This window comes from Ammospiza caudacuta, chromosome 14, assembly GCF_027887145.1.
Source record: "Ammospiza caudacuta isolate bAmmCau1 chromosome 14, bAmmCau1.pri, whole genome shotgun sequence".
Classification (NCBI taxonomy): Eukaryota; Metazoa; Chordata; class Aves; order Passeriformes; family Passerellidae; genus Ammospiza; species Ammospiza caudacuta.
The window spans coordinates 17,579,450-17,595,857 of NC_080606.1; the positions used below are offsets into that span (position 1 = coordinate 17,579,450).

The window sequence follows — 16,408 nt, forward strand, 5'->3', positions numbered from 1 at the left end:
TTTTCTAAAATATCTGTTTATTGCCATGTTTGCTCTGAAGCTTTCTCAAGGCTCTGGAGCCTAAAGCAAAACTAGATATGGAATAATAAACATAAATATAGAAATATAGATTTCTGTATGGAGTATATGCATGAATTTATATTCCATGAAAATTTCAGAAAGATAATGGGATTTTTTTTTTTTTAAATACACTGTCAAGCTCAAGTGTGTTCTTTCTGTGTCTCGTAGGGTCAAAATGTATTTGGTCTTGACATAACTGAGACACCCGAGGGAGACAAGTGGCCTCAACTGATTGTGCAGCAGATCCTGGACAGGGAGCAGAAGGACACCTATGTGATGAAAATCAAAGTGGAAGACGGCGGGAGCCCCCCGAGGTCCAGCACCGCCATCCTGCAGGTGACGGTGACCGACGTCAACGACAACCGCCCGGTGTTCAAGGAGAACGACGTGGAGGTCAGCGTGCCCGAGAACGCCCCCGTGGGCACCTCCGTGTCCCAGCTCCACGCCACCGACGCCGACCTGGGCTCCAACGCGCAGATCCACTTCTACTTCAGCAACCAGATCTCCAGCCTGGCCAAAAGGCTCTTTGCCATCGACAACACCACTGGGCTCATCACCATCCGGGAGCCACTGGACAGGGAGGAGTCCCCCGTGCACAAACTGACTGTTCTGGCGAGCGATGGCAGCTCCACTCCCTCGAGAGCCACGGTGACTGTTAATGTCACAGATATCAATGACAATGTCCCGTCAATAGACACCAGGTACATCATCAACCCCGTGAACGGGACAGTGCTTTTGTCTGAGAAGGCTCCCCTTAATACAAAAATTGCTTTGATAACAGTCATGGACAAGGACGCTGACCAGAATGGGAAGGTTACCTGTTTTACAGATCACGATGTTCCTTTCAGGCTAAAACCAGTGTTTGATAATCAGTTTCTCCTGGAGACAGCCACCTTTCTGGACTATGAAGCTACACGGGAATATGCCATCAAAATAGTGGCTTCAGATTCAGGGAAGCCTCCCTTAAACCAGTCTGCAATGCTCCTGATCAAAATTAAGGATGAAAATGACAACGCCCCAGTGTTCACCCAGCCCATCATAGGCCTTTCCATCCCTGAAAACAACGCTCCAGGCACTCAGCTGACCAAGATCAGCGCTACAGACGCCGACAGCGGGCGGAATGCCGAGATCAGCTACATCCTGGGTCCTGATGCTCCCCCAATTTTCAACCTGGACCGCCGCACAGGCATCCTGACAGCAGTGAGAAAGCTTGACAGAGAAAAGCAGGACAGGTACTCCTTCACTGTGCTGGCTAAGGATAATGGGATGCCACCTTTGCAGACCAATGCCACTGTGACGGTGTCAGTGCTGGACCAGAATGATAACAGCCCTGCTTTCACACATAATGAATATAATTTCTATGTGCCAGAAAACCTGCCCATGTACGGTACGGTGGGGCTTATCACAGTTACGGATGCTGACGCGGGAGACAACGCTGCAGTCACTCTCTCTATCTTAAATGGTAGAGATAATTTCATTATAGATCCCCTCACTGGTGTAATAAGGCCTAATATTACCTTTGATAGGGAGCAGCAGGGGTCATACACTTTCCAGGTGAAAGCAGTGGATGGAGGAAGACTGCAGCGTTCCTCAACTGCCAAAGTGACCATCAATGTTGTTGATGTAAATGATAACAGGCCTGTTTTTGTTATTCCCTCCTCTAATTATTCCTATGAGCTGGTCCCAACGTCAGCCAGCCCGGGGTCTGTAGTCACCAAAGTCTTTGCAGTTGATAATGACACGGGAATGAACGCAGAGCTCCGCTATAGCATCATAGGTGGGAACTCCAGGGGCTTGTTTACCATTGACCAATTAACAGGCAACATCACTTTGAAAGAGAAGGTAATCACATCAGATCATGGCCTGCACAGACTGGTGATCAAGGTGAACGACCTGGGGCAGCCGGAGTCTCTTTACACCATAGCTCTTGTGCACTTGTTTGTGAACGAGACGGTCACCAACAGCTCCTACGTGCAAGAGCTGGTGCGTAGGAACATGGAAACTCCAGTTGGCCAGAACATTGGGGATGGTGAGATAACCCCACAGACCAATGATTATGTCAAGATCATCATTGCCATTATTGCAGGCACCATGACAGTTATTCTGGTAATTTTTGTTACCGCCTTAGTCCGGTGCCGCCAGACGCCCAGGCACAAGGTTGTCCAAAAAAATAAGCAGAGTGGTGAATGGGTTTCCCCCAACCAAGAGAATAGGCAGATCAAGAAAAAGAAGAAGAAGAAGAAGCGCTCTCCAAAGAGTCTCCTCCTCAACTTTGTGACTATTGAAGAATCTAAGCCTGATGATCCTGGCCACGAGCACATAAATGGCACTTTAGACATTCCCGTAGAGCTAGAAGAACAGACTATGGGAAAATATAACTGGGCCACCACACCAACCACATTTAAACCTGACAGCCCAGACTTAGCAAAGCACTACAAGTCTGCTTCTCCGCAGCCTACCTTTCAAATTAAACCTGAGACTCCTGTACCCCCCAAGAAGCACCATGTCATTCAGGAATTGCCTCTAGATAACACCTTTGTGGTGGGCTGTGACTCGCTTTCCAAGTGCTCATCCAGCAGCTCGGACCCTTACAGTGTTTCTGAATGCAGCTGTCAAGGAGGCTTCAAGACCCCAGGCCCCATACACACCAGACAGGTAATGGAGTTTTTAAGGTGATTTTTCCCTCTTTCCCTCCTTACTTTGCCAATCCTGTAACTCCAGTTTGAGGCGCTGCAAGTTCTCCTGCAAGGAGTAAAGCTTTGAGAGTCGAGGCGTTGTAAAACAAACAATTCCAACTTCCTGAGCGGTAAGGGAGAAAATGGGAAGGGCAAAGAGCGTTGTCTGTGAGGAGATGGAGCAGGCAGAGCTCCCTGTGGTGGTGTCCTGACTGCAGATGGCAGCATGGCACTTCCCACCTCACCTCGAGCGGCTCGCAGGGCTCAGGGTGGGACTGTCCCCCCCAGCCTGGTGTGCTCGAGCATCCAAACAAGCTGGGGGGAAAGCAATGAAGCTTTAGAGGAGCTCTCATAAGTGGTTCTTAATATTAATGGAGTCTGGGATTGCTGCCTTCATTTGGGTGTAGCTTTGCTTCAAGGTCTCTCAGGAGCACGAGAGGATTTTCCTCCGAGAGTTTGAGGCGTTTTCAGACTGGAAGGAGCCTTAAGTCTGGTGGAATGACACAGCTGACAGGCAGAGTTAAGGAAAAATTAGAAACATCAGCATAGTTGAGCTCACTTATTTGCTGCTCTGCCTGATAAACCAGGTATTAGCTCCTCAGAAATGCAGTACAACAAAGGGAATGTCTAAAGAATCCTCAGCTTAAAATTAAAAATAAATTGAGAACTCAAGTACCCTTTATTCTTCAAGACCCTACAGAAAAGCTTTAAATCACTGGAAATAGAATCTAATATTTATCCATATTTTGAACAGTTTAATAAAACTTTTCTGTTTTTCCTGTTTGCTACTCTTTCTTCCCAAGTATCACAGAGGGTTCAGTGGGTATAGTTTTCTAGTTAAGCTTTGGTTGGTTAAGGAATTAATCATAAAGTAACACTTCAGGAGTGTTTTTTTTATTACTGATAATATATTTTAACTTGATAATATGCTTAACTCAATATATTGCTTGGGAGCAAATCCTCAGCATGACTTAAGTCTGGTGAATTTCTTCCTCCAGCTGAATTTTTTTCAGGGTGCTTTGTTTTATTACGACTGTAATGATAACAGCGTTCATTAAAAAAGCTTCTCATTCAGAACAGTCATCATATCTTTGAAAATTTCAGGATATGTTGTTTCTTATATTCTATTTTTGTTCCCTTTACCAACACAAATTTGTATGGTGATCTATATCACTGTGGATAACCTTTTTTAAGCAATGTATTTAGGTGTGTTAAGCTAAATTGCATATGAGAAAATCCTCTTGCCAGTTTGTTCATCTGTTTGAACCCCCATCACTCTGAGCAGAGGGCAGTGCTGTTTCCAGCATTTCTGTAGGTCTGATCTAAGTGATTTTTGTCAATGGAGTTCTGGTGCAGTTCCTGTGAGTCGAAAAGGCTCTGCCATTGTCTGCTGAAACCCACTTTGTCCTGCAGTAATGCTGCCAACAAAGAAAGCAAGCTCGTGGCTCCCAGGGTCCCTTCTGTGGCAGTGAAAGCCCAGAAAGTGGCATGGGAAGCAATTCTCTTCTGCAAAGTTGGTTGGGGGAAGGAGCATTTCCTTTTATCTGTGCCTTAAAGGTCTGTGGCAGGGTTTCCTATCTGGAAAAGCAGAATAGAACTGTGGGGTTTTATTAATGCTCACTAGCTGGTACCAGCTTATCTTCATAGAGCTGCACCTAACATTGTTAGGATGATATGGTGAATGGATAAAAAAAGAGATTATTGTTACAGTTTGCACTGATTTTGTTAAAATTGCAGCTATCCTTCTCTAAGGGATATTTTTCAGCATGAAAGCGAACACCTTGTTTGGAGGAAGGGTAATTTATCACCTCAATGGCCCTTTACACTAATTTGGAAAGAGCAGTCACCTTTAAACACATGAATTCACGTTAAAAAAAAATATATAATTTCATTAATGCATTATATACATAAGTTAGACCATTAGAGAAAATCCTTTGTGTTGTGTTTGACTGTGACTAAATGAAAACTATGTTTTTTGGTAAGCAAATACAAGTAAAGAATTTCTTAAAGCTCAACATATCTTTTAAAAGTCACTCTCACTCCTAGCCTGTATTTGTAGTCTGGGTATTTTATCTCTTGTGGGGCTCAGGACGGGCTACTTGAGAGTTGTCTCTGTTAGCCAGCAAAAAAAAAACAAACAAAAACAAAACCCAAACAAATACAAACAGAAGTAATCCTGAGGCACAGAGCTGTCTCCAGCTGCTGTCCCAGCACCCTTCAGCCTCAGACACCAGCAGGATCCCTGTGGTTCTGGAGCATCTTGTGTCAGGCACGCTCTGAATTTGCAGAGAACTCTAGGACAAGTCAGTTCAGTTAAAAAGGGAGATGTGCCAGTTTGAGAAGTGAAAATAAAATGCCTGATGTGAGGGGGAAATATCATCATTTACCACTTTTACCATAGTGCAGCTATTTTACAAGCCCAAGGTTCTGAAGGAGCCTAAAGAATGTTCTGTTCACTGTGAAGTGTCTCTTCAGTTTGTAATGGGGACTGATATTATTATAGGATGCACATCTCAGCTATTGTTAGGTTTGTTCATGCAAAGTTTTCTCCTCAGATATTTGAAATAATATTGTGGTACAGCTAAAAATATATGTTTTCTCTGGAAGCTCTAAATTTTGTGTCTGTCTGAATGGTATTGATTCGAGTCTTTAAAGAAAGGAAATTATGCCTTTGCTTTACTGCTAAATTTGTCTAAGTGATCTATAAAATGACAGAAAGTCATTATGGCAGTTGTACTTAAAAAGCATGCAAGCAGAGAGGGAAAGGTTTTTCTATTAAAAACCCCCAAAATATCTCTTTAGTGGTCATGTGGGCAAATAAATACAGCAGTGCCACAGCTGAAATTTTTATGGGGAAGCAATTGGAGACTCCTGAAGCAGCTGAGGACACTTTGAACCATAAACTGCAGGAAACTGAAGAGGGAAAGTTTGTTCTTCATGTAATGTCCCCTAAATGAGAGGTCAAATTTTGTTCTATTTGTATGTGAGGGCAAGGGGCAGGGGTGCTGGTATTACTCTGAAGTTACCAGGAGGAGTTAGACACTACTAGTGACAATAGACCCTCAGAGTAACGTTTTTGGTGGATGTAGTAGAGATAATTCTTTTAAAGGAGTTTTACCAAGTGATAAATTGTGAAGGGACTTTATTATAAGGGCTTTCAAATAGGATATCTAGAGTGTTCAAAAATCAAGCTGACTTTCCATGCCATCAGATTTCCATTATTTTGGCACTTGTGGGCTTCAGAAAGTTTTCTTTGGTGCAGAAACACAAAGCATCTTTAAAGTTTATTTGTCTGCAAGCTTTGTAAAAGCTCAGTTATTTTTGATGTTCACCTCAGTGGGAGCAAAGTGTGTGAAGTGTTCCACAGTGACACAAATCTTCTAATTCTCTTTGCATTTGCATGGGGATGATGAGAAGAAGGGAGAGAGGAGTTTGCTTCAGTCTCATTTTCATGTAACACGATTTCAAAATCTGAAATCTTTGCTCATGCACTTTAAAACAACATTCAGACATTTCAAATGCCTGCCTAGGTATCAGCCTGTCTAGTCAAAACATGAATAATTATAGAGCACAGTGTTATCTGTGGCAGCTTGATTCAAAGAAGCTAAAGCTGCAAAGATTCATCAGAACCTGCAGTGTGTTCTATTCTTCTTGTCCCTTTCTTTTACTGAATGGTATTTCAGATGTGGAAACCAGTAGAATGCATCCAACAGGACAGCGGAAATCTTGGCAAATTTTCACCTGGTTACTGAGGTCCTTTTGGGTTGTCATCTTCAACTCCAGAACAAGATTTTTCTGCCTTGAGGAGCTTGAGTGCCCATGGAGGCAGCGCCTCTGCCACTGGAGGAGCTGGAAGGTGCAATGTGCTCTGATTCGGGATTTTCTGCTTTTTTTGGGGGTTCTCCCTGCACCCCACAGGTCTCTGGTGTGTCAGTGGGTTCAGCTGCACCTTGTTGGGGAAGCTGCTGAGGGAGGGAGCAGGCCTGGAGATGGATTTCTGTCACTTTGCTGATGCAGATCTTCATTAGTGGAGTTCAGCTGGCGGGATTCTCTCATCTGTGAACTTACCCACACTCACGAATAGAAATTTCAGATGAAATTCTCTGCTGGTTTGTTAGGAGCTGATGGAGGCAGACATTACACTCCTCACAGAAACATGAATGGAAAGTAGCCCTCATTTCAAATATATTGAATTTTGGGCCCCCACTGCCTCAATTCTGTGATTCTATCACTGCCTGCTTAGACCTGCTTACAGTTATGGGGTATTTGGGTTTCTGATTTAAAATGTGCTGAAATGTCATTACACTGTGAGAACAGTCTGCTCAGGATGTGAGTGGAAGGAATATTGCAGTGTTCCTGAAAAGAACAGCTCTGAAACTCACCTGTTCTATCAATATTTAGCTGCAGGATTTTTTGTTTTGTGTAATAACAGTGAGTTCAATTTAGAATCCTGTAATCATCAGTAGGCAAGGCTGATGCTCTGAGGTGTAAAACAGACATAGCACTGGTGTTCTGTATTGGCAGATACAGAGTAAATTACACTCAAAGAACATTTTCTCCTAATTTTTAGCTAAATAAATGTTGGTATAAGCCCTTCCTAAAATGGATTACTGTGATTCTAAGTATTCTTGTTATTTTACCTTACTTTTCTGACTGGTAATTTTGCTCGTGGTTCTGATCTGCTGCCATGCACACTCATTTCACCAAAAAAAAGGAAAAAAAAATAATTTGGAGAAGAGATTTCTAATTGAAATATGAGTCAAAGTGTGCAAGTCAGAAGTTAACAAGCAATTATTTAAATGTGGATCACTACTGAAGTAAAGCTGGTCAAGAAAATACTTTTCCTCTGTTCAACATTGGTAGAAAATCTTCAGTGATTTCTTTTAATACATTTCACTAGAAAATCATGGAGGGAGATATCTGGAAAGTGCCCCCTTTGCCTCATAGTAGAAGGCAAAAACAGAGCATGAAAAGGAGTGAAAAAGAAATTTGTTTTGTGTGAGGAAATTACGAAAGATTTTGAATGTGACAAAAAAATTGAGAGCAAAAAAAGGCACTTTTTTCTTTTTTTTTCCCCAGTAAGACCTCATTGATTGAGTTTATCCTAAAGTTGGTAAATGAGGTTCCAGCATTAATAACTGAGTGACTTTTGTGCAGAATGACACACAACTCCCTCTGCAATAGCCACTTGGCTTGGGGTAAAAACAAAGTAATTTTTCAAACATTAGGCACATTTCACATCATTTTTTTCAGTGGGATAACTGAAAAGTTTACTTTTTTCTCCATGTGACCCAACTGTGCCGTTTCAAATGCCTTACTTAACTATAAACCATTGCTAACAGTGAAGTCTGACTTAACTCTGGTTTAATTTTCACACTTGTTTATTTTCCTGCTTTCTCCCAGAAGGTATTGCACTCAATAATCTGCAGCTGATAGCAATTTCCTGACCAGTGAGTGGCTGGTGTCTTGGGGACTATGGTATTGACAGCGCTTTCTTTTCTGTCAAATAATTGATCAGAATGGCTTAATTTCTGTGAATCTTTAGGACTAAACCTACTGATGATAAATTTAGATTGAAGATGCAAAATAATTCTTTAAATAAATAATATTTTATGCTTTTAGGAGCAATGCTTTTGCATGAGGTCCACAAAACCCTTGTAGAACCAGTTCTAGGTAAGGCAGCCTAATTTCTGTCAGTCTTTAGGACTAATTCTGTTAATGATAAATTTAGATTCAAGATGCAAAATAATTCTTCAAATAAAAAAATATTTTTATGCTTTTAGGAGCAATGCTTTGGCACGAATTCCACAAAACCCCTGTAGAACCAGTTCTAGGTAGTGCAACCTAACTTCTGTGAATCTTTAGGACTAATCCTGCTGATGATAATTAGATTAAAGATGCAAAATAATTCTTCAAATAAATATTTTATGCTTTTAGGAGCAACGCTTTTGCATGAATTCCACAGAATCCCTGTAGAACCAGTTCTAGGTGGTGCAGCAGCCTTCTGACACCTCTAGTCTTGCAACAGCACTTTGGGCTAGAGTGGATAAAGCAGAAAAAGGAGTAAGAAACTTAGAATAATATCCACAGCAGGTATTTGTGTGTCTCCTTGTGCTGCAGCATTTGTGCTCTGTGTGTGGAGCACAGGCGCCCCAGGAGGGGTTGGGTGCTTGGAGCGCCTCGGGCCGCGCCGCGCTCGAGGTTCGGTAGAAATTTGGAAGCGAACGTGACAATTTATGGTGCAAATGCTGCAGGAAAGGGCTTTTCTCATGCTGTTTCTCTGTTTGCCAGCTCTGAAGGCCATCCCAGCTGATGTTATGTACTGAAGTCGTACGTGTACTCAATGATGTTAAGCCAGCAAACATGGGAACAAGGAAATAGCACGAGAAAGCCCTTTGTCCTGGCTCTGGTTGCCGAAGAAATTTATCGACTCATCTCCAGAGGGGTTTGGAAGTGACCATGAACTGTTCAAGCTGCCCTACTGAAAGGTATCAAGGGCAAGGATTTTTTTAAAAGGAAAAGACAAAGAAATTTTAGTACGTTGTGCTATAGTGTTCTATAACGTAGTTTTGCTAAGAAAACAAAAGTAATGTGACCCATCCTTCTTCACAGTTGGTGATTATGGTAAATTTATTTTGCTTGTAATCATCTTCTTGTCCCAGATTTAGTTTTTTTTCCTTATTTATTTTAGTTGAAACAATTAGGAATTTTGTTTCTATGGATATATTAAAAGGGAGCAATAAATTTTATTCATATGTTAAAAAGAGAATGTAAAGTTCTTTATACTCCCTGCATTTAAAATGAAAACAACTGAGTTGTTGTCACTTATAGCACCATTACACATATTAAGAGTTAAATGTTATTTATATGTATCCATAATATTTTTAATGATGATATTGCTGCTATGGATCATAAATAGAAATGATCAAGTCACTGCTTTCTCATTTTTTAGGCACAATAGTAGTAGTGAAAAACTAGCACTTCCTGCTTTCTTATCCACAACATTTTGTAATAAATGGTCACCTTTTAAATAACTGGAAAGCACTCACATAACTTTTAAAAGGAAAATTTAATTTTCATTTTGCTTGCTGAAGTCTAGATAATGTCTATTTAACAGGTGCCAAACATTTAACCTTTTAAAGTGTTTTTATTTAAAAAGAAAGTCATAAATCCAGTGGCTTGGTTTTCAGTGTAATAAAATAGGAAATAGTGGACATAATTTTTCACTGTTAGCCAGCACATGGGGGTAAATTGCCTACTGTTGTTTCTTTTTCTTCCCCAATTATTCTTCTATAAAGTTTGTTTTTTTTTTGGTTGGCTTGTTTGCTGTTTCTTTTTTTTAACTAAAGTGTTTTTTTATATTATCATTTGTTATTTAGCACGGCTCATTTACAAAATAAAACTTGAGTATCATAGCTTTGTTTGAAGGTTGGTTGCAAGTTCTTGTATATTGCCTCACATTTTAGGGAGTAATGCTTAATATGTATCATCTATAATATTAGAATTTCATATGCAATGCAAAATCTCTTAGGAAGCAAAGGAGTATAAAGAACCCTGTTTTCTGCACTTATATGAAGACATGTAATATTAGTTTGCTAGAATAAAATGAAATACAGACACTGCTTTTAACTGGGATGTATACAGTATATAGAACGTTCTTTTAAAGAAAACAGTTATTAATGATTCATGGATTAGACTACAACATGGAATTCTTACACATTGCTGTATGTTTGATGTAAAGATATTTATAGGCTTGTACTTAATAATCACGTTGCCTCAGTTCATGGACTGCAGAATGTCTACCATGACTGTTGCCTATAGTTTGCTCCACATTTGCTATCTGGCTCTTTAAAAAAGAAACCAATGTGTATTTGGCTATTTGAACTGTAAAATAAATTCTATTACTAATGGAGTACGTATTGTAATTCAGCATATTGTATTGCATAATTATATCTATGATTGTTACAGAGAGCTTTTCATTGCCCATGATGGGATCATTTTCTTGGGAAGAACTTCATGTACCTGTCAGACAGTTTTGCTCTTCCTGTTTTTAGCAGCCTTGCAGCATTTTATGCTTCAAACTAAAGTTCCCCCAGCCCTCCCAGTGGTCAGACATGCAGTGACATTTATTGACTCAGTGCCACAGCTCAGCCATTTAAAATTCATGCTGGGATTTCTCCCAGAGGTGCTGTTTGGGGTCCCTGCCTCTGCTCCTGCTGCTGTTGTTTGTGCAGGTGTTTGCTAGGTGGGTGATGGCAAAATTCAGTGATGGTTGAGTTACAGCCCTTGGGCCCCATTCAGAGTGCTTTGTCAGGCAGACAGGATGGTTGCACAGGCTTGGAGTTTCTGGTTTGACTTTGAGTCTCTTTGGATTTCTCTCCTTTATGAGAATTAGGTTGGATTTCCCTTTTGACAAAACCCCCGTACATAAACTTAATGGTTGATTAAGAGAAGCACCAAATAATTTCAATGCTTACATTCAAACATTTTTGGGATTTTTTTGTGTTTTTTTTTTTTTTTTTTTTTAATAATGAAATTTAGTCATCTCAAGTGAACATGTAGCTGCCCTCAGTTTTTTCCTCCAGTGGTGACAAGGCATAGATAGGCTGTAGCAGGTTATTTTGATTTTAGGACTTCATATCCTCTAGAAGTGCCTACTTTCTTACATTGAGTATGAAGAGAACCTTTGATAAGTACCTTTCTTGTACCAGATGTGCCAGTTATGTGTTTTCAGAGAAGAATATACTTCATTTTGAGTTCCTTTGCTTTTAACTTAGCTGAAGCTCTTTTTCCTGGTTTTGCACTGGTCCTACCAATCTAGTCTACTACTTACCAATTCTAAAAGCATCTAGGATGATTTTAAAATGTCCAAAAGTTGCATAAATGAAACAAAAGGTACATCACATGGTTTAATTACTGGTCTCAATCAGTAATCTCCCTCCTCTGGTTCTCTCATGAGTCAGCCCAGCCAAATATAAGAACCTTCCAAATATGAGAACATACAGAATGCACTAAGAGAAAGCCAGAAACCTCTGAAGTGGCTCAGTTTCATGTGTTTTGTCTGTTTCAGTTTTTGTTTTCTTACATCTAAATGTCACTTTTTAAAAAGTTGTTTTTTTCATAGACTGGTACGAAACTCGTTCAGAGCTCATTTCCTCCTGATGGTTGAATGGGTACATGAAAGCCTAATGGTTATTGACCAAATATGTGTGTGTGCTGGAAATCAATTGCTCCACTTTTCTCTCATGAAGGCCAGTCAAAAAATTCTATTATTTTTGTTTTAAATAACATTAGTATCCTGAGTCAAAGCTAGATATATTTGCTTCCAAACCAACTATGTTTCTCAAATGTTTTCACCTACAGAATTTTTTTTTCTGACTGCTTAGAAGTCAGAGTGAATTATGAGCAAAAATCACTGAGTTGACCAAATGTTACTTTTGAACTTGACAACTCATTATGTTTTCTTTGGAATTTCAATATATTTATCGTATTTCAGACTGCAATTACCACAGTCACCTCAGTTTAAACTCCTCAAGGAATTCCCCTTTGGTGCTCCATCTCCAGAGCAGCCAGGCTGTGTCTGCAGGGAAACCCAGAGCTTTGGGTCGGTTCCAGTGCAATGCGGGGCTGAACAAAGAGAAAACTTCTTTATTTATTGCCACTTTTAGGTGTGAGTGATGCCATGGCTGCTTGCAGCCCCCAGCACAGCGGCTGGGGCTGGTTGTGAGCTGGTGGCAGCCAGTGCTGTGTTGCCAATTATCGGAATTTTTGTGGATTTCTTTACCAAAGCTCCCTCCCACCCGACCTCAAACACCCTGAGAGCAAGCGAGGCACTGCAGGAACTTTGGGGGATTCAAATCCCACTGAGTTCAGTTCTGAAGGGCAGTAGGGGCTGTCAGGAACAAAACTGGCTCGTGATGTAAATAGAATTATATTTTTAACATAAACTGTAATGCTGCAGGTTTTTTTTTTTTGTTACACTTTTCCGGTGATTTCCCATTTTACCATAAAACACATATTTACGGTGTATCCTGGTCTTACCTATTATTTGTAAAATCTTTTTAACAAATGATTTGAATATATATTTTTGCTTTCATATTGAATTACTGAGCACTGTTCCTTTTATGTCTTATTTATCTATTTCTAAAATAAATTTGTTTTGATGATTATATATTTGTTATAGAGATGATATTTGTGTACCTTCTGGAGAAGCACTGCTTTTAAATACACCTCTGGTCTGTTTTTTAATGCATGCCCACCACCAAGCCTCTACAGAGACTGTATTCTCTGTATAATCTGTATTTTTCACAGTTTAGGAGCTATGATTATTAAATAACTTAACCATATGTAAGCTTTACAAGAAGAAATATGAAGGAATATTCCTCTTTGAAAACCTCAAACTCTCTAACAGCACATTTCTTTTGTCTGCAATGTTTTGTATGCAATTCAAAGAAATCTAAGCAGAAAAAAATCACATTTTTTCCAATGATGTTTCCATGCACATGGGTGTGTTCATATTTGTCTCTGTATTTTGTTTGCCTGTGTATATTGGGAGCACGAGGGTGTCTATCCACATTTATCACACATTCAATTAACAAAGGTTCCAGGCAGTAAATATTGAAACTGCAGAGATGTGCCCATCCCAATATCTCTTGCTGTGAAAGATAGGCAGGCTCTAAGGATTTCAATCTGCCGCATTATTTGATTTTTGGGAAGATTTGTCTTTCCTTCTGAGAATGCACTGGGTTCTCAATATGTGAGAAAATGACTCTTGGTGATTTGGAAGTTAGGATACAAATATGAAAAGTGCAGTTCTGAGTTTTAGTGCTCTGATTCTTTCACTCGGTTATTTTACTCATTCCTGTCCTGTCTCTCAGTATTATAAAATACAGTTTTTTTTTCTACTGAATAGACTCCTATTCTTAAATTTTACCACTGAAAATGCGGCAAAATGACACATTTGTATTTTCTCCAAATTGTGAGCTGCTGCTTATTTCACAAGTAAACACATGTAAGTCAAATTCAGTTATTTACATGCATAGAGATGGATATTAAGTGTGATATCAGGAATTTTTCAGGGGCATTATTGACTTTTTGCAATCTTTTAAATAGGTTTTGTTCAGCCGTGTTCTCATTTCCAAGGAAGGTGCTCGTTCAAGCTGAAATAGCTTATTTCCAATAAAAGCTGAATGATGGTATCAGAGGTATGAGGTTTGATTTTTGGATCGCTGAATTCCAGCTAAGGATCAGGAGCTGAATTTTGCTCTGTTGTCCTCAGCATTGTTTTCATCCTTTCCTGGGAGAAATTCCATGGCTGTTGGATGGATCAGATGCCCTCTGCTCCTGTTCTCTGTTTTCTCCTGAGCTGTGATGTCAAAGTCTCCAATTACAGGTTTTCCCACACAAAAATACATTTCCTAGGTCTGGATCTAAACCACCCATGTGCTGCTGATTTTTCCCTCCCTCTCTTGTATCAGAAAGAAACCAACACTGGACAAATTCTGTTCTTTCCAGACACTTGGGCACGTGTGTTTCAGAAAAGCAAATGAACTTCAAACAGGTGACTGGAATTTGGAAAATCCTTCCCTTTGAACGTTTAGGGCGTTTGAATAATTGGAAATTACTCAAAATTTTGTGATTTTTCTGACAACCAGGCTTGGCCACTGTCTGTACAGCCAAGGTTGTTCAGGACTTTAGGGAAGTTATGATGGAAAAGGATGAGGGGAAAGGAAGATCTTTTCAGTCTATAATTATTATTGTGGTGAGAAACTGAATCAAAATCCTGAGTGCCACATCAGAGATCTTTGCAGATGCAGCTTTAAGTCACGTTTAAGTCACATATTTTATTAATTGCATCAGTGTTGACTCACTATGGATGAAAGCAGCAGAATTCTGCTGCTAACTGAACAAATCTGAACTTTTGGCTGTGTGTTCACATCTGGGCTGAAAAGTGATTCAGGTCAGGGATTTATTGGGATTGAAAGGTAAGGTGTCTTTATGGTATTATTGATTGGTTTTTATAGATTGCTAAAGATTGTTTCCCTCTCTTTGAGAAAGTAAGTGTTTGGAGCTGGAAGTGAAGAAAAAAAGTAACTTAGACTTGGAAAAAATATATGGTACAGTTTTCTTTGCTATTTAACTAGAAGAAACTATTTCAATTCCTAAAGATGGTACAAAAATATTGATTTTATTTTTTTTAAACTTACCTGATGTAAAATTACAGTTTTTGTGTAAGAATAAACTGTCTTCTAGCTTTTTTTGCATTTTATTTCTTGAAACACACTAAAATGAATTTAAAAGCAAGTGTTTTTTTCTTGCTAGTACCCAGTTATTATAACTAAAGCAGATAGGTACAGACATTTTAAATTATACACTATAAAAGCCTAAGTATTTTCTAGCTTAGCTTCTGTCTTCTCTTTTCCAAAGTCTCTTTTTGGAGGTGTTGAACATGAAACTCTCTGTAGCCAACACACCAAGGGATCAAATAGAAGGTGGAAAAGGACTTTTCTGTTTAAATAAGTCTATTTGTAAACAAAACTTCAAGAGGGGAGGAAAACATTGGATTATGTTCTCAAGCCTAGCAGAAGGGAAGCAACAACTTCTCCAGCCTGCTGGGATTTTGATTGCTATTGATTTCAAAGTTAGGAGCCCAAACAGCTGCAATTTGTACAAGGAGTGTTCCTCCCAACTCGTGTGAACTCAGAGCTCTGGCTGAGAGCTGCTGCCTCTTGCAAAGGTGTGGGGATATTGTGGTTATTATTATTGTTGTTATTATTATTGTTGTTGTTGTTATTGTTGGCAGCAGTGATCAGCAGTGCTGTGTTCCCTGCTCACAGCCCGTGCTGAGTCACCTTGATCTGCAATACTTTCTACACCTGGGTGGGAACAAGGGAGGATTTACCCAATATCCTGCAAGAAAATCTTGTTTTTCTTCCTTCAGATAGCAGTAAGTGACTCTATCCAAATACAGACCTCTAATACTTTTCAGAAGTGTCTCATTAGACACACTGGATGCTCACCTTTTAATTCTTATTTCACACATTTTAGAAGCTTATAAACCTATATAGAAATATACACAAACAAGATGATAAGATCATTTCCTAAAACTTTTCTTGTTTTCTTTATAATCCACTCTTCAAAGACATTTCCTGGTGTTTAGGAGCATGAGGCTGAATGGATTTTTCAACAGCCTGAAGTACATTTTTAATCTAGCAAAAGGATATTGTGACTAATTAAAAAAAAAAAACAGGGATAAACAGATTGGTGTTTGCTTACACATGGGGGAATCATCAAACCTACTGATTTTGCAAACAAGAGGCTGGAGGATTTGATGAATGCATTTTAAAAAATTCATATGTCCAAAGTTGTAAATCAGTCTCTGCTGAATGATCTTCCCTGATCCATTCCCTTTCCTCAGCAGGTTTATGGTAAGACCATTTCTGTGCATTTTCACTTTGGCCGAATTTTAACCCAAGTTACTCCATGTCCTGTCCATCAAATATTGTCTTTGTTTTTCTGTGTTGGGAAATAATACATGTGTGGTCTAACACTGTGAGATTCTTGTTTTCTTGTCTTTAATGGAGGATTTAAGATTTTCTTATTGCTGTGTTTTCCTATTTGTATATGAAAATATTGAAACTGTGGTGGGGGGTTGTGTAAGAATCCAGACATTT

The 16,408-nt window shown here is 39.5% G+C and overlaps 1 protein-coding gene across 1 annotated transcript in view; it reads left to right on the forward strand.

The window, feature by feature from the left end:
- The window catches only part of PCDH11X (protocadherin 11 X-linked), a 394,670-nt gene that overhangs the window by 39,395 nt on the left and 338,867 nt on the right, over positions 1-16,408 (forward strand). Inside the window, exon 5 of the mRNA XM_058814008.1 lies at positions 229-2,715. Within this exon, the coding sequence (XP_058669991.1) occupies positions 229-2,715 (2,487 nt within the window). The remainder of the gene's footprint in view (positions 1-228; positions 2,716-16,408) is intronic.